The sequence below is a fragment of the Taudactylus pleione genome, unplaced genomic scaffold (assembly GCF_031769625.1).
Source record: "Taudactylus pleione unplaced genomic scaffold, aTauple2 ptg000201l, whole genome shotgun sequence".
Classification (NCBI taxonomy): Eukaryota; Metazoa; Chordata; class Amphibia; order Anura; family Myobatrachidae; genus Taudactylus; species Taudactylus pleione.
This window is the reverse complement of record NW_028284603.1, coordinates 30,151,271-30,169,341: the sequence shown is the minus strand read 5'-3', so window position 1 is coordinate 30,169,341 and position 18,071 is coordinate 30,151,271. Positions and strand designations below refer to the sequence as shown.

Genomic DNA, 18,071 nt, shown 5'->3' with positions numbered 1-18,071 from the left:
CGCCAGATTAGACGACATATCGTGTAGTGTGTACCTGGCTTAAGATGAGAGACACAGAGTGTGCTTTTTATGATATATGAGGAGTACATGAGAGACATGGTGACTATATGAGGGGTAAAATAAGAGATACAGGGTGAGTTTGGTGATAAAAGAGGGTGTGTGGTACAAAATGCGGCTTTCAGCATATGGACAAGTTCTGTATCTTGATATGGATATTACGTTGACATGTCAAATGCATACCACAAGATCGGTAGATGTCCTTGAAGCAAGGATAGATCGGTGAGGAAAATGCCAGACAGGAGGAAGTTACAGTAGTTTAAATGGGATATAATAAGGGTAGGTAAAAACTACAGGGTGAGTTTGGTAATATAAGAAGGGTAGATGAAAGGCATAGGGTTACTTAAGTTACAGTATATAAGATGGGTAGGTGAAAGGCAAAAGATGAGTTTGGAGATTTAATAAAGTGAGATAAGAGGAACAGGCTGTTTTGTGATATAAGAGGGGTAGTTGAGACACAGGAAGTAATTTAATTGTTTTGCCGGTGGCTTCTTTTCTAAAACGCCCGACGGAGCAATTCAATTGTTGCTCCGTCATGGCGCGATAGCCGCCGGCGCTGGCATTTCTGCTTGCACACTTTGGAGGGTGCGAGCAAAAATGTGTGAGAAACTCCCTGGTTAGGGAGCGCTAACCACAGTTAGCGCGCCCTAACCAGAACTTTAGACGGGTTTAACCATTTTACACGACTAAACCTTGGGCGAAGAGGGCGATAATTAATGAGCGCCCAGAACAATGGAATTGCAACACTGGGCGCTCATTAATTATCACGCCTTAAAAAACTATTGAATCGCCCCCACAGTGTGAGTTTAATGATATATAAGCAGATGAGAGATACTGGGCTAATTGGGAAATAAATACATACCTGTATATCTGACTCAGAGGTGGACGTTAATGCCGATGTTTGCAAAGTTGAGTTATTATTTCTCCCTCATATGCACAAAAGTCCTGAAACGCCAAAGGCACATGTGTTCTCCTGAGTGTACGCGTAGTCCGCTATTGCGGACGGAGGCACTGGCAATAGAACTGGCAAGGCAACGTCATGGGTGTTTCTGGGTGGTGTCTGGGAGGTGGTCTGAAGTGAACACAAAAAAAAGCCTATTGTGTGCCACTGCAGGAGGTGTACAAGTGCTGCTGCAGTGTGACTCGTGATGTGGGATCGTGACTAGTATTTGTAGATGTGGTTTACATAGGGGTGTGGCCTGTGCTGTGGGTGTGTTTAGTTCCATGGTGGGTATAGCTGGTGCCTACCTTCACCCTTGGGAAAGTATGTAAACTGTATTGTATGCCTTTTCTTGAGTGCTAGAATATTTTAGATTAATAAAAAAAATTAAAAAATGATTGGCATATTTCTGTGTACACAATATATGATAATTGATGCGGATCTAATAACCCGTACATACTGAGCAATTTCTTGTTCTGTGGGGGCAATTCAATTGTTTCTAAGGCGGCTATTTTTTTAGGATACCCGACGGAGCAATTCAATTTTTGCTCTGTTCGGGCGCGATAGCCGCTGGCTCCGGCATTTCTGCTCGCACTCTCAGAAGGGTGCGAGCAAAACTGTGCAATAAACCCGTGGTTAGGGAGCCCAAACAGCAGTTTGGGAACCTTAACCAGGACTTGGGCTAAACCCGGTCTAATTGTGCGTGAAGACCGAGATAATTAATCGGCGCCCAGAACAATTGAATTACTCTGGGAGCCCATTATTTATCGCTGCCCAAACAAAAATTGAATTGCCCCCAGGGTGTACTTTCTTTTCATCTGTTCAACAGGGAATGGGTATAAAATAACGGTGGCTGTTTCAAATCCTGACTCCAGAAGCCCGAAAGTACAAGATCCCGACTATGTTGGTAAGTACCCTAACCCTCCCCTCTAACCTTCCTTTAGAGGTGCCTAACCCTAAGACTCCCGGGGTGTGTGTGGGGGGGGGTGTGCCTAACCCTATGTCCCCCCTCGGGGTGCCTAAATCTAACCCTCCCTTCCCGCACCCTAACCCTCCCGGGGGGGTGCCTAACCCTAACCCCACCCTAGCCTAAACCTAAGTCCCACAGGGAGTCCTTAAACCTAACCCCCTACTTCCGCAGCTAAGTGCTAAGACGCCCACACTTACCTTGATCGGTCCGGCATCCTTCCGTATTCCGGTGTCGGGATTAAGATAGGTGTCGGTATCTCAACGCCTATCTTAAGTCCCCCATCGGGCTCTCGTTGTCAGGATATACTGTAGACCGGCGGCATCTCGTCCGCCGGTCTATTTACTACATCCCGTTCAACAGGATAGGGAGGTTGGGATCGAGATAGTGTGTTCAGCACATGCTATCCCAACCTCCCCATCTGACTGCAGGAGCATTTAAGGATGTTTATCGGCTAACCCTTCTGCATATACACTATCCAATTCTCAGGCCAATCAGCCAATTAGTGGCTGATCAACTCGATAATTAGATAGTGTGCACTCAGCTTTAGCTGTTGCCTTTTTTTTCTTTTTTTTAAAGGCTGCAATGGCAATACTGGACCAAGGCAGTAAAGGAGCATACACACTAGACGATATGCTCCCTGAGCGATATCGTCTAGTGTGTCCCTTGCAGGGTGAGCTCAGTGTCGTTCATGACAGGTTGTCCAGCATGTTTGCCAGATGAACGATAAAGATGAACAACCTGCGGAAACGCGCATCGTTGGTCGTTATCGTTCATCGTTTAGGTGAAAAAATGGACAATAAATTGAACGACTGAACAATAACGATATCGTTCACTCGTCCACTTTAATCGCCCAGTGTGTACGAACCTTAAGGGAGATGTGCATGCGTGAGCTGTGTTGGGCTTTAAGGTTTACTAGTTAATAGGAAAATGCAAATGTAATTTAAAATAAAAAATATTTGAAATGATAAAAAAAAAATCTGAAAAGTCTTAACATACATACATACATATGTATATATATATATATATATATATATATACATATCTCATTAAGTGTTTCAGTCCTCTGGGGTGTTCTTGATAAGAGCCCACAGAGGACTGAAATGTTGATTATAGACCTTAGTTGTCTCTTAATCTTTTAAGGTGAAAGTGACATTGATTGCCACCATTTTTGACTGTATAAAGTGCCAAACTAGTGGTGTGCGACTGGTGACGCTGCACAGACTGCAGGGCTCCAGTCGCGACACTGTTGCTGCCCCTGCAGCCCATGCTACTGGCTAGCAGGGTGCTTGGAACATCACCCTGCAGCTAGTATCGCTGATGCAGTGCTGCCTGCAGCCTGTGCAGCGTCCTCAGGACTCGCCGGGCAGTGCTGTACTTCGGCCCCATCCCCTCTGCACAATGACATGGTGTCATGTGCTTATGGGGCATGGCTGGCACAAGATGCTCCTGAGCCAGCTCTGCTATGCCACTAACTGTTTGAGTATAATATTTATAGCAGCCGAATGGGCGGCTTGTATAAAACACACTAAAATCTGTTTACGTTTTCAACGTTTCAGAACTTGTTTTCATTCTTTCAACAGGTTGATAACTTTATGATTTTAGTGTGTTGTATACAAGCCATCCAGAGTGCAGCCCTTTGGACTGCTACATGGTCCTCTCCCTTCACAGGCAGAGGTAATTACGAGGGCACCAGACGCCATAGCACCATACTTTGCACAGGAGTGCAGGAAAATAGATTTGAGAGGGCACTCTGACAGACAAATATGTCTATCTCAATTATGAAATGTAATCAGTAGTAATTACATTTGCCCCTAAACCTTTGTTCAACTATTATTCCATTAGATATTGGTAAAGGTCAATTTTCCAACGAATGACGGCAATGGATATATCAGAAACAAAAACGCTCCCCTTTATACACAGTTAGATTGATGATGGCGTAGTTCCTGTAGGCATACTCTCTTTCTTTCAATAATAAATGTTTTACAAGCTTACATACATTACATATTTTCTGGAGATGCAATGTATGTTGGAACTCCGCCACTCTCAGGACCTCATTCAGAGTCGGTCGTAAGCGGCCGCTCGGTCGTACCCAGCGATGTTCGCAAAACAGCGCATGTGTAAGTTTCGCAATGCGCGTGCGCAAACTAGCTGTTGCAATCAGAAATTTCTCTCTCCTTCAACTTGGCCAGTTCGTTAGTTTGAGTGACAGGATGAGGTGTTTGTGGGTGGTAATAGGGGAAGGTGCTTGTGAACTGGGGAGTGGAGATACGAACGCAGGCGTGCCTGACTATGCAAACGGCGTTTTATGGGAGTGCATAATTAACTAAATAGTGTAATGGCACATGTGACACAGGAGGTTTTTACACTGACATGATCGTAGTGCTTAAGAGAGGGTATGGTCAACCTTAAGCTCTACGACCAGCTCCGATGGTTCCCGATGGTCTTGATTTAATCCTTATATGCCTGTAGATGACGTGTATTGCGAACGAGAAGGGGGCGTGTTTTTAGTCTTACGGCCGCATCCTCCCCTCGCTCGTCCAGCTAACGATCCCATCTTAACGACGCAACTTGCGAGCGCTTCATTTGCATATCCGGCCCCTTTTCCCTTACGACCGAGCGGCCGCAACGACCGACTCTGAATGAGATCCTCTGTCCTTCCCCCCAAACACCACTCTCATAGGGGCCAGACATTACACTGACCTGTGCAAAGTTAATCTGGACATGCTGGGCTGCCTTCCCACCTGAGCTAGATCACTGGACAGTGGACACAGCTTTACATCAGGAGTCTGGGGGAGAAGCTTCGGATGACTCTGGGCGGGGTTTCGGTGGGTCAGATGTGGGAGGGGCATCATACAGCTGTTTCACCAGCCAAAGGGAGGGGGCCAAGGGGATGCGAGAATGGGCTAATTTTCGACCGGCCGGGAGGTGAGTGTGTTGGGCTCAGGGGCTGTTGGGTGGTGACAGGAAATAGAAAATTATTTTTTTCTGTCTACACCACAGTTGGTGTATGCGAGCCTATTTTCAAAGGGAGGCATGGAGCTGCAGCTCCATCCGCCCCAGTGTTAATCCGGCCCTGGAATCCGCCTTTAGTGAGGTAACGTGCAAAGCCATTTTGGTGGCTTCCGTGCTTAACTGAATCTAGCCCTTGGGGGGGTGGGCGCATAGTTGCCAAGCACGCTTATAACAAGCAGAATTGGACTTCTTTTATTGCAAGTTGTGTGATGCTTGTTTTTGGGCTTGTTTTTTTTAAGGTGCATTGCCGAGGCACCCCTGGAGGTAAGTAAATGTGTGTGTTTTTTGCACTGGTAGTGACTGAGGGAGGGGGGAAGGTTGTGTCTGGGGAATAGAGGGCAGTAGCCAGTGGACAGGGTGAAGTTGGAGGGGGCAGGGAAGAAGGAGAGGTAAACTAGATGATAGAAATGAGGCAGGTACATGGGGGGGAGGTAAAATTACTGGCTGTTAAAAAGACGGGATAATGGATTTAGACAGGTGACAGGAATGAAGGAGGTAAAGAAGAGGAGTGAGAGGAATGGGGAGTCAGGTAAAGGAAAGGTGGGTACACACTAGACCGTATGTCGCCTGATCCTGCTGATTGGGCTGACATATCGTCCATATCGGCCAGTGTGTACCCACTATGTGTGACCCTGCGCACTCCTGCGGGTCGTCCATCGGGGTCATTTCGTCGGCCTGCATGTAGGGCCGATGGAACGACCCAGATGCTGACAATGGCATAATGGATGGAGCTTGTTTTTTACATATACGTTGCTTGTTTTCCATTTCAGTGTTGGCAACACTGAAGCAGCTGAGAAGTGAGCATGGCTCATAGTATAGGTTGGGATGCTGCATTAGTGTGTATAATATACATGGAAGTAGGGTGTGCTCTAATAAAGTGTATTTTGATGGACAGTCGGATAGGTTCTGGTTTCTGGATGATATGGGAACCAGGTGTAGAGGTCTGCAGAATAGTGCAGCAAATGTGGAATGGTGAGAGAGGCCTAATCAGTCTTGCCAAAGCATTTGGGGCAGATTGAAGCAGGGATAAATAGGTGAGGGGAATTGCAGACAGCACAGATCACAAATTTGCGTTCGCACGCACACAGCTGATGCAAAATTATGTAAATGAATACGATCGCACTGCTGCAAGATGCAGACACCCAGCACAGCATAAAGCCGCCCCCTTACCTTTACTTACATCCGCATTACTTAGCAAGACAACGAAAACATCAGTAACATCGAGAACTATCGGACCCATACGCACAGTTGTGGCTGACCTGACCTTCACTCACAAACTGCTAAATTTCCTGCACGCAGTGAGAGCTCAGGCTGCGTATGCCGACGTAGGGGCTTAATTATGCATGCCCCTGTAACTGCGTTCAAATGCGCAGACCACCCCCCCTTCACCACCCACAAACGGACACTTCCTGTCAATCACTGTGTGAAGACTCTGCGCGCTCACTACAATCGCTTCCCGATCGCAGCGGCCGGGTTGCGCACTGCGAAGCAGATTGCAAATATCGTCCGGGTGCGTGCAAACGCAGTGTTGAGATCCGTGCTGAATCACGCCCTTAATCCGGCTCTGGACGTCCCAGCTAGGATTTAGTTACCTTTAGCAGAATTAGGGAGCTGGTGCTGCAGACGAAATCCAAAGTCCCGCAGGAGCCACTCCGCTGTTTTCGTTACCATGAACAAGATGGGCAGAGTGCAGGCTGGGAGTACAGAGGACCAATCTTTGTCCTCATTTCTTCCTGTTAAGCCTGATGCTAAATATTTTCTGCATGCTACGTCATTTGTTCTGCAAATTGCAACCATGCATTTATTGTTCTGCTTATATGTGTCTATGTATGCTCACTGGGCCTGATTCCAATGTGGACGGTATTGCACAGCCACAGGGAAGCGGCTGTGCAATACCATCCAACTAATATGATAATGCAGCAGAAGGTGTCTGTAGGAAATAGTCACCTTCTGCATGCATCTCCGATCCAAGTGCAGCATCTGCTACAGATCACCATCGTGACAAGGCTTACTCAGCCTGGCCTGCGGAACCCTTCTGCCAGGTCCAGGAAGTCTGTTGTGGCGACGCAGACCTTGGCACGCATAAAAAATGGGAGCAACATCCCCCCTTTTTGTAGAAAGGTCCTGGTGGCCGCTCCGAAAAAGCAGCAGCATGTCAATCATGCTGCAGTTAGGGAGGGACTGTACTGCAAGCGATCATGCAGGACACGTTCTGCACATGCACAGACCCCCCCAACTAACGGATGTACGTAAATCATCGGGCTTACATACATATCTGTATCAGGCTCACTATTCTTATGTCATTATTTGTATAATTTGTTATGTACTCTGTTATATAGCTCTGTATTGTGTATTAACTTTTTCATTTTGTAAATGTGTACCGTGACCCCCTATTAATAAAACATACTAAAAATTGTGTAAAAAAAAAATCTTTTTGCAGTTTGATAAATAGGTATTATGTTGTGCCAATTCCATTGAAAATGGGATTATTGCCAGTAAAATGTGTAAAACCCCTTAGTATATAGGGAAATGCAAAAATAAGCCCTTTTGTCGGTCTTTGATAAGTAAGCCCCTGAGAGTGAGCTTATGAGTAATAAAGGGCAGCTGGGAGGGGTAAGTAACAGGAATGGGTGATACATCAGGGGCAGCTGAGTCATGGGGTAAGTATAACGGCAATAATAGAAAGATGAGGGCCATGGGCTTAATCTGGTGGTATAGGTGGGGAGTTGCTGGGATGAGTTCATGGGGCAGCTGGGAGGTGTGTAATTGATGGGAGTTACTGATACATACAGGGGCAGCTGATACATGGGGTGTGTATAGTGGTGACATAGGCATAGCTGAGAGCCAAGTTTTGAAATCTGGTAGTCTAGGGGGGAGCATTTACTGCTATTATGGATAACAGAAGGGCAGTTGTGAGGTATAAGTGATATTATGGAATTATACACTAGGGCAGGTGAGATGTTGGGTAAAACAGCAGCAACACAGGGTATTCTGGGAGTATGGGCTGGATCCGGTGGTATAAGGGTCGCGTATATGGGTAACAATGTGTGAGCTGGGAGGCATACCTGAGGTAATGGAATCAGTCTAGGTCAGAGGTTCCCAAATGTGGTCCTGAAGGCACCCCGACAGTTCAGGTTTTAGAGATATCATTGATTGAGCACAGGTACTAATTAAGTCACCTGTGGTCAAGCATCGAAACCTGGACTGTTAGGGTACCTTGAGGGCCGAGTTTAGGAACCAGTGGTCTAGGGGGTATATATACTAAAGTGTGGTTTATAGAAGTGGAGTTGTTGCCCATAGCAACCAATCAGATTCTAGCTATTATCTTCTAGAAGGTGCTAGATAAATAAGTAGAATCTGATTGGTTGTTATGGGCAACTCCTCGACTTCTATATACCCGCACTATAGTAAATATAGCCCTAGCAATACACCAGAGGAAGATATGGGTTAAGTAGAGCAGTAACACAGGGTAATATTGGCTGGATTTGGGAGTATAGGGAAGCTGGGGGTGATTTTTTTTAGGGGTAACAGAGTCAACAGGGAGGTATAAGTAAGGTAATGGGATGAGAATCTAGTGATACACCAGAGGTATATAAGATATGGGGTAAGTAAAAAACACATTGTAATCTGAGGGTCAATGTACGGTATGGGGGTCGCTGGGGGTGAGTTTATGGGTAACAGAGGGTCAGCTGGGAGATATAAGTGATGTAATGGCATGAGAGTGATGATACACTAGGGACAGATGAGCTATGGGGTAAGTTTGGCAGTAACAGAGGGGTAACCGGGATATATAGTGAATGGGATGAGAATGATACACCAGGGGCAAATAAGATATGTAGTAAGTTTGGCAATAAGAGGGGTAGCTAGGAGGTATGAGAAATGTAATGGCATGAGAGTGACGCACCAGGGGCAGATGAGCTATGGTGTAAGTTTGGCAGCAACAGAGAGGCAGTTGGGAGGTACAAGGGCCTGATTCAGAGTTGAACGCTAATGCAAACGCATTTGCGAATTATGCCGCAATTGCTAAAATATGCTAATGCATCAGCCGGTGAAATTTGCCCACCGGAGCCCTCGCAGCTGCCCGCAACTACATACACAAATGCAGCATTGGACGCAGATCCTGTAAAACATTGACTCCCCGAGTGAGTCTTTGGTCACTCAAAATGGACGTGGTAACTGAGACGCTGGAGTTTTGTTCTCTGTGTACGCAATCGCAGACACTGGCTAGTACACGCCCAGGAAACGACCCCAACACGCCCGTGTTATGGCCAGAACTCCCCGTATCACCCTCAAAACAGTCTCTTCCTGTCCCATCAATTGCGAGTGAAACCTCACAGCGAGCTTGATAGCAACTCATTCATTGCACGTGCGCAATGCGGCTGTAACACGTGCAAACACTGATAATCTCTCAACTGCGTGAAAATCGGCAAACCGTTCAACTCTGAATCAGGCCCTAAAGTGAGCTAATGGGTAGAGTGATACACCAGGGGCAGATGAGCTATGGGGTATGGTTGGTAGTGACAGAGGGGAAGCTGGGATGTATAAGTGAGGTAAAAAGATGAAAGTGATACCCGGGGGCAGATATGGGATAACATTGGCATAAACAGAGGGGCATCTGGGAGGTATAAGGGGATGAATGTGACAAATACCGGGAGGTAGATATAGAAGTAATAGTGGGGCAGTGGGGAGGTATAATTGGGGTAATGGGATGAGATTGGTACACCAGGGGCAGAAGAGCTATGGGGTACGTTTGGCAATGTTAGAGGGGCAGCTGGGATATATGAGTGAGGTAATGAGATGAGAGTGATACCCCAGGGTCAGATATGGGGTAGGTTTGGCTGTAACAAAGGGGAAACTGGGACGTGTAAATGGTATAATGGGATGAGAATGAAACATTCAACAATGACCAGGGAAAGATCTAGGGTAAGTAGAGGTACAGTATACAAGTAACAGAGGGGGGCAGCTGGGAGGTATATAAGTGATGTAATGGATGAATGACACACACCAGGAGAAAATATTAAGTGAAGTAATGGGATGAGAGTGATACATCACAGGCAGATATAGGGTATTATGGCTGTAACAGAGGGGCAGCTCAGGGTCCGGGGGCGAGTCCTGAGGCTGTTGCCATGGGCACAGTGCCGGCTGCGGGCTCTGTCAGGGAATGGCGGCTGTGCTGTCGCCGGGTTACAGTGAGCTGCTGAGCGCGGCCTATCACACCCCATCCCCGGCTCGGCCAATCCCCAGCAAGCGGCGGGGCGGGACCCTGCATCTTGCTCCGTGTGGAAAAGACGGTTTCGGGTGCAAAAGTTTGTATTATTTTCCTGCTCCGGACGTCAGAGATGCCCAGTGAGGGAGAAGCCTCCGCTGCCGCCGGTCCCCGGTCCTCCCTTTCCCCGTCAACGATCCGCGGCCTCCTGCAGCCGCCGGGCCCCCCCCGCCGCTCTCTGGGAGACGCCGCGCTGACCTTTGGACCCCCCATTCGGATCGGTAGAGAGTCCGGGCCGCCGCCGCGATGTGGAGCTCCAGCCGGGTGCGGCTGCTGTGTATGCTCGGCCTGACCTTCGTCTTCTTTGTGGTGGAGGTGGTGGTGAGCCGGATCACCGGCTCCCTGGCGATGCTCTCCGACTCCTTCCACATGCTGTCCGATGTCATCGCGCTGGTGGTCGGCCTGATCGCCGTGCGATTCGCCCAGAAGACCCGATCGACGGACAAGAACACGTTCGGCTGGATCCGGGCCGGGGTGATGGGGGCTCTGGTCAACGCTATCTTCCTCACCGCCCTCTGCTTCACCATCGTGCTGGAGGCCATCGAGCGCTTCACCGAGCCGCAGGCCATCGAGCAACCGCTGGTGGTTATCGGGGTCGGGGCCGGCGGGCTGCTCATCAACCTCATCGGGCTGTGCATGTTCCGTGACAGCGCCGGGGCCGGCCACGGACACTCTCATGGAGGAGGAGGAGGAGGGGGATCCGGGCACGGGCACTCACATGGACCAAAGAAGGCGCACCGGAGCCGGGACCGGGCTGCCGGAGATGGGGTGGCCCTGGACCGGGAAGAGACCAACAACCTGGTGGAGAACTGCGCCGGCCCCAACGTCCCCGGGGTGGAGGTGGTGCCCGGGAAGCACGGTGAGCAGGCAGCAGGGGACCCCGGTGCCACTGTGTGGTGGGCACTGCCACGACCTAGCTGTGGGGGCCCCTGGCAGCCAGACCCCCTCCCTCTCTCTACTTCAGTCTATCACATGACCTCCGCTTGGGGGGAGGGTATATTATCACATAGGAGCCGTAATTGTGAGGTCTCACTGACAGTGTCTGCCCTCTAAATAGTCTATAGAAAATATAATTGAGCAATAGGATTTCTAACACTTGCCCTTCTATATATATCTCTTCTGACAGGCAATAGCTACCCCTCCATAGGGTAGCAAGCTGTGTAGGTCATCTGACAGGCGATATCTGCCCCTCCATAGGTCCTCTGACAGGCAATATCTGCCCCTCAGTAGGGTAGCTAGCATTGTTAGTCATCTGGGTAGCTAGCTGTGTAGGTCATTTGACAGACAATGCCTGCACCTCCTAAATACTCCATAGTGTACTTTGCAGTGTCTGTCTTCTGACTGGCAATCCGTGCCTACCTATATGTTCCATAGGATAGATGGCTGTGTAGTAACTGTCAAAGGCAATGCCTTCTTCTCTGTATACTCCACAACATAACTAGCAGTGTATGTCTTCTCTTCTTTATATACTCCATAGGGGATGCGGTCAGGATGTTGAACGAAACTCACTATGTCCACAGTGAGTATATTGACCTTGCAATGCTAGCGCCGGGATCCCACACTTACCGGCATGTTTAAAGCTGTAAAACCCTAATGGTTAAAATGCATTTCTGTCCCTCTAAATTCTATGGGTGGAATTCAATTGTTTCAGCCCCCCCCCCCCATCGCGCTCCTGTCGGCGCGATCAGCTGACTGGCACCGGCATTTCAGCTTGCACCCCCAGGAGTCACTGGTCCCAAATGGCACTTTTCGCGATCGCACCCAGCACTTTGGTCAAGTGTAGCTGTTTTATGCGGCTAAACCCGACCTCTATGGGCGCGATAATCGGCATCAATTGAATAGCGCGTTGCGTGATCTCCTGTCACTTTAGACGGGAGATCAGGTGCGATAAAACAATTGAATACCGCCCTATATAGGAAAGTAATACTGTAGCTGTGGTGCTTCCTAAAATTGAATTATCTTCTAAATCCCCCCTAGATATAAAGAGTAGTGTGTAATGGTGAGGGTAGTTTAGCACATATCTCATTCTTTTGGGGTTTAGCAGTCATGTTCATTCATTTAAGTCTTGCTTATCTAATCAGTCCATTTCTGATGATATGTTGGCCACTAGTGTCTCTAAAGACATAAGGAATTGGATGGTCTCCTCTGCTATCCTGCCCTGAAACCACATGTACAGTATAGTGTTCTTGCATCAATATCAAGTGTATTTGTTAATTTGCGTTCATTCCCTTTGGTTGAGATTATGACCTCCAAAAATTGAATAAGGAATCCACAGTCTGACTAGTGATAGCATCAGTTGCCGATAAATATAGATCAGCTTGCCAGCCTCATTTCAGGTATTTGTAAGACTTGGCACTCTGGTAGTCTTAGTTTGGCATATTCAATTTGCCTCTAATGTTCCCATTTGTGTATTATTTGTGGTATGAATTCCTTATAATAGTATTTTTAAGAGAAAGACGTGGATTTCTCCTGTCAGCTTTCAAGTGTAGTTTGTATTTTTTATTTTCCTTAAATATATTGTAGCCTTAACTTGCATTACAATTCACAGTGATTTAATCAGTGCGATGCAATGAAATGTAACATTTACATGTGAATTTTTTTTTTATTTTTTTTTTAAATGCTCAAAAAGTTGGTTTCCGTCTCTGCGGGTTGTCATAGATTTAGGAAGTCATAAAAGAAGCTGCTAATCTTCAACAAGTTCTCTGGTGTTACTACAACCATGGTGACCTGAGGATCACCAAGGGATACACAAACTGTACTTGTCTGCCAAAGAGTTTACGTTTTAATCCACTGGTTACAGTCGGTCAGTTCCCTGGTCTGTTAATGTCTTGTTGACTTTTAGTGGTAAACCACACTGAGTAACTAGGAATACAGCGCAAGGGGAAATATGAAGGGTTTACAGAATTACATTTATAGTGCAAAAATTCAAAGTTACAGATAAGAAATTCTTGTTCCTAAATTTCTCAATTTTAATTGATACAACATTGTTGTAAAAGAAACCATTTAGCTTTCGACCAAGTCAGTTGGTTGCTCTTGCTTTAAATGGTCCTATAGGAATCTGTATTGTCTTATGTGGATGAGGGTTTATTTTTTACATTGTAAGTTTGGGGAGTTGGACACCATAGATTTTATTTATTTTAGTTGTATAGAGAAAATGAAAACTAGCCAGGTACAAGGAGAAACTTTAGTAATTTACTTTTACTAATAATTGCAGTACTTCCGCGACTGTTATGTATCCATCTTGCATGGGATATTTTCATTTTTAATGAAAACATCCCCGTCATGTACAAAGGAAAGGGGAACTCGCACGGAGAGATTGCGGTAACTGCTGTCCCTGCTCGTTATATCCCTGGCAAATTGTAGAAGTCTTTCACAGAAGTGAAAGACTTCTCTGGGGGAAGCTGTCACTGGTTATGCTTACAGTGGCCCTGATTCAGAGTCGGATGCTCTGGGGCTCGCTCGCTCTGAATCAGGGCATCTTTTTTTTTTTTTTTTTTTTTTTTTTTTTATATGGAGTGGCCTCCTGGCCGCTCGCATTACTGTGGGTTGCCACAGCTAATGCGAGCAGCCAGGATGATGGTTGCGACGGTCAAGACCATCGCGACCATCGGGCTTGCGACGAGACCCTTGTGGTAGGGTCTCGTGGCCGCAAGCCCCAGAGAGCTTTCGGCTCAAACAGAGCCGAAAGCTCTCCCACTGACACCACTCCCACCACCCCCCCCCCCCGGCCCGCCCACCAAAGGGACGTGCTGTCACTCAACATCGACAGCACGCCCCCTCTTGGTGCGTGACCCGGAGCGACGGATTGCCCGTCGCTATCCGGGTCTCGCGCATGCGCACGATGGAGCCGGCTCCGTTGTGCGCATGCGCTCTGGGCCACCATCGACCCGGTTGCGAGCGCTCAGCGCTTGCGACCGGGTCTGAATCAGGCCTAGTGTCAGCTTCCGGAGCCCGCCGGGGGCTGTGAGAGACAGATCGTAAGATCTCTCTCCTGCTCCTAGAGCCGCCATAGACTTAAAGCAGTTTACACCATCTGAAGATGGTGTAAACTACCGGGGCCAAACTCTGAAAAGCTTAGCTTTTTTGAGTTTGGTAAATAGGGGTCAGTTTAATTATAGTGGTCGGATTATTGATCATAAAGGGGGCTGCTATCTGAAATGCTAATTAGCACTTTGATGGAGATTCCTGCGATATCTCCTGCATTGTGCCATTGGTACATGGCAACAATACATACAATTATGCAGAAACTGCAGTTTCTGCATCATTTTATGTAAAAAAAAAATAGCTTGATGCATAGGCCCCTGTGACATTTTTCCTACTATGGTTCGCTAAACTGAGAATAATTCACTCGCGGAGAGTATGTTGGTCTTTGCTATGGCTTGACTATAAAATAGATTGCAATTAGGATTTGGCAAGTAGTACCGGCAGACCACAGTCCTCTGGTTGTAACTTGTTGATTATTAGTTTTTGATGTTCTGATAAGACTGTGTCAAATAGCACACGGTCATGTCAAGGTATTAGCTACTGGAAATGTTATGCAAGGTAACGTAAGTGGCCACAAATGTGAAGTAACCAGCAAATTCAGAGACTTACTATTTATTTGTGAACAAATTTGTAAACACACCATGTAATTTTGTAGTTATACTGTAACCATACAAAATAGATTTGCTCCTTCTCTCCTCTTAAAAAAATAAATTTATATATATATATATATATATATATATATATATATATATATATTTTTATTTATTACATTTATTTGTCCTTGTGTGGTTTTGAGTTCTGGCTTCTTATGGAGCATACACACGGTCAGATTTGTCAGATGAACGGTTTGAGCTATGAACGATTTTTGACTGCATTACAATGACTGAAATCGTCCAAAACTGACTGCAAACACATCAGATGTCAGATATTGTTATCTGAGAAGTGGGAACGCGAATCGTTCAGATATGTCAGCTTTTCCTTCAGATATGAACGATCTTTGAAATCATTATTGTTCAGATCTGAAGAAAAATCTGACCGTGTGTATGCACCAATAGAATTTCGATATGTCGTGGATTTTACATTATTATACAATTTGCCGATGCTCATGTGTTTTTTTTTTTTTTTTTTTCAGTCCTTCTCTCCAAATTCTTATCAGCCAACTTAGTCTTCTGCGTTAACTAATTAATTTCTCTATTTCTACATGTAGGAATGTTTCTGTTAGGGTTTAACTATATGTAATAAAACTTTTTGTTTTTTCGTTTTGTTTTTTTTGTTTTAAACAGATGCTTTGGTGGAGACCCCAGTAGAAGAGCGATTGAATGGAAACATTGTCCAAAACAGTGTGGCAGAAATACATGAGGATGGTACTCAACTAAACATGCGAGGAGTGTTTCTGCACGTTCTCGGTGATGCCTTGGGCTCCGTGATTGTTGTTGTGAATGCTGTGATTTTTTATTTTGTCTTTAACCCTTGTCCATCTGATGAAAAGTGTATCAACCCGTGTATTCATGACCACTGCAGTGACCATTCAGAGGTAAATCATACCTCGGCTGCACTGAACAGCAGCGCAGAACAACCGGAAATCAAAATTGCTGGACCTTGCTGGGTGTTGTATCTAGATCCCTCTTTATGTGTTATTATGGTATGCATATTGCTATATACAACTTATCCACTTCTCAAAGAGTCTGCACTCATACTTCTCCAAACCGTTCCTAAACAAATCGATATTTACTCCTTGAAACAAAAGCTGAAAAATCTGGAAGGCGTCGAAGCTGTTCACGAGCTGCACATTTGGCAGTTGGCTGAAAGCCGAATCATTGCCACGGCACACATAAAATGCCACGATCCCACCGCTTATATGGATGTGGCAAAGCGTATTAAAGACTTCTTTCACGATGAAGGAATCCATGCTACGACTATCCAACCTGAATTTTCCAGTGTGGAATCTGGGTCTAGAATATCCCTTTGTGAACTGTCCTGCAGAACTCAGTGCGCCCCAAAGCAGTGCTGCGGCAGCTCGGAAAAGAACGCTTCGGGGAAAAAGTCCGGCTGTGGAGCAGCAGCCTTAGAAATGATTAGTGAATCTCCTGAGCATAAAACCAAGAGAACTAATGCTTCTGAGAAGCCTATTAATGAACTGAAGATAGATGTGGACTCTGCTGTTTGAGTAGCTCCAGCAAATTAATAAAAAGAAAACCTAAAAACGATGGTTCGAGCTGGGGAAAACTCATTGAAGTTGTTCCCTAGTAACTTATTTCCTGAACTCGCAGTTTGGCAATATTGATTAGCACGACTGTAAAGAAATAGATTAGTTTCAGGATGCTTTATGTTCAAAATTCCACTTGTCACAACGAAAATATTTGGTAGTCTTTGATTCTGTAGATAGTCTACAATTTGTCAATGTTACATTTTATTTTTCTTTGTATTTGGCCAGGACATTGTCATCCAAACTGCATTTGTAGTGAGACTGTCGTATAGTGTAAGCTTTATTTTCGTTTTATATTGTTCCTGTTGGTTTTTAAGAGATCCTTTAGTCAGATGTTGACAGCAGTTGATTCAACACTTGTACAAGAAGCTGTGTTTTAAAATCCCAGCTGATTCCTTTTGTCTCGGGATGATCATAGCATTGGCTAATACAGCACTTTTATAACTGTTACGATATCTATAAAGGTAACTTTTCATTCAGGCTTTTAATAGAAGTGCGTTGTGCAGCCTATGGTTTTTGCAAAATCTGTGTAACATTAGCTTCCCGATGGCCTCCGCAACAAATTTTTACATAATGCACTTTTGAAGACTTAAAAAAAAAAAGTGACTGACTTCCCCCCACCTGACCTCTTGAGTGCACCTATTCAGAAACGGCATTGAAATTAAATTGCACTTTTATTGTTTCCTTGTGTTCCAAGCTCTAATCTCTTGTTTGCACGTTGGTACTGAGAATTGCAGAGTACTGATAATGTGTGAGCTATGAATTGTCATCATTCAGGCTGCGAAACACTTACATGCAAAAGCTACACCCTTTCCAAGGCCAAACTGCTAATGCAACAAGTGCTAGTTAATTCATATGTTGCCAAAGCAAGCTTTAAGTGGAATGGTCACTGATCGTAGAGGCAGCCATATTGTGGACTGTAAAATATTCATGAGAATGTAAGCTATTATTATTGTAATTTATCACTCACTATACATACGATAAGTTGTTATTACTACTTATGGGGAATGACACACAAGGATCCTAGTTCTTAATCCGTTGATAGGCTGAGTACTGAATCAAGCCACAAAATGGCTGCCACCAGTGTGCGCCCACTTGAAAAGAAAATGTCATGAATGTAATATACAATGTGTCAGCAGCACATTTGTGATTGAAAACCTTTAAAGACAAAATTAAGCACTGTTATAAAGTTTTTTTTTTTGTGTTTTTTTTACTGTCCTTTTGTATGCATCATTTTATAAATGACTTGAACGGAATGAATAACCTACTTGAGTAGTACTTGCATAAAACAACTGAACTACAGTTGTTGGTCTACTTTAACTGTACCCCTTCCTGTACATTAGTGAGCTATTTGGGGAACACCGTATTAGACTTTTCTTTTCATATGCCATATGTATGTAATATTTTACTTCATAGTCACAACCACTTTCTGTCGATCAGTATCTTCCTTACAGTCTTTAGTTTGCGTTGGGCCTCCTAATAGTCATTACTCCCATAACATGTTGTTGCGTTTTTCTAGGACCAATCAAACAAAGGGAGTTTGTATTGCATAGTACTTATTTGCTAGTGACTTAAACACTTATTTTCTACTGCAGTATTGGAAATGCACTCATAAAGAATAGAGTGCACTATATTG

General features: G+C 45.4%; 1 protein-coding gene across 2 annotated transcripts; it reads left to right on the top strand.

Moving 5' to 3' along the window:
- The first annotated feature begins 10,154 nt into the window (after positions 1 to 10,154).
- On the top strand, positions 10,155 to 17,642 carry SLC30A1 (solute carrier family 30 member 1). Of its 2 annotated transcripts, XM_088477308.1 has the most exons (3): positions 10,155 to 11,104; positions 11,723 to 11,764; positions 15,513 to 17,642. In XM_088477308.1, exons 1-3 carry the CDS (start codon positions 10,492 to 10,494, stop codon positions 16,394 to 16,396), a joined length of 1,539 nt encoding a protein of 512 aa, XP_088333434.1. In that variant the 5' UTR covers positions 10,155 to 10,491; the 3' UTR covers positions 16,397 to 17,642. The 2 variants fall into 2 exon arrangements, with proteins under 2 accessions (XP_088333434.1, XP_088333435.1); XM_088477309.1 differs by lacking the exon at positions 11,723 to 11,764 and having other exon boundaries at positions 10,157 to 11,104.
- Positions 17,643 to 18,071: the final 429 nt, after the last annotated feature.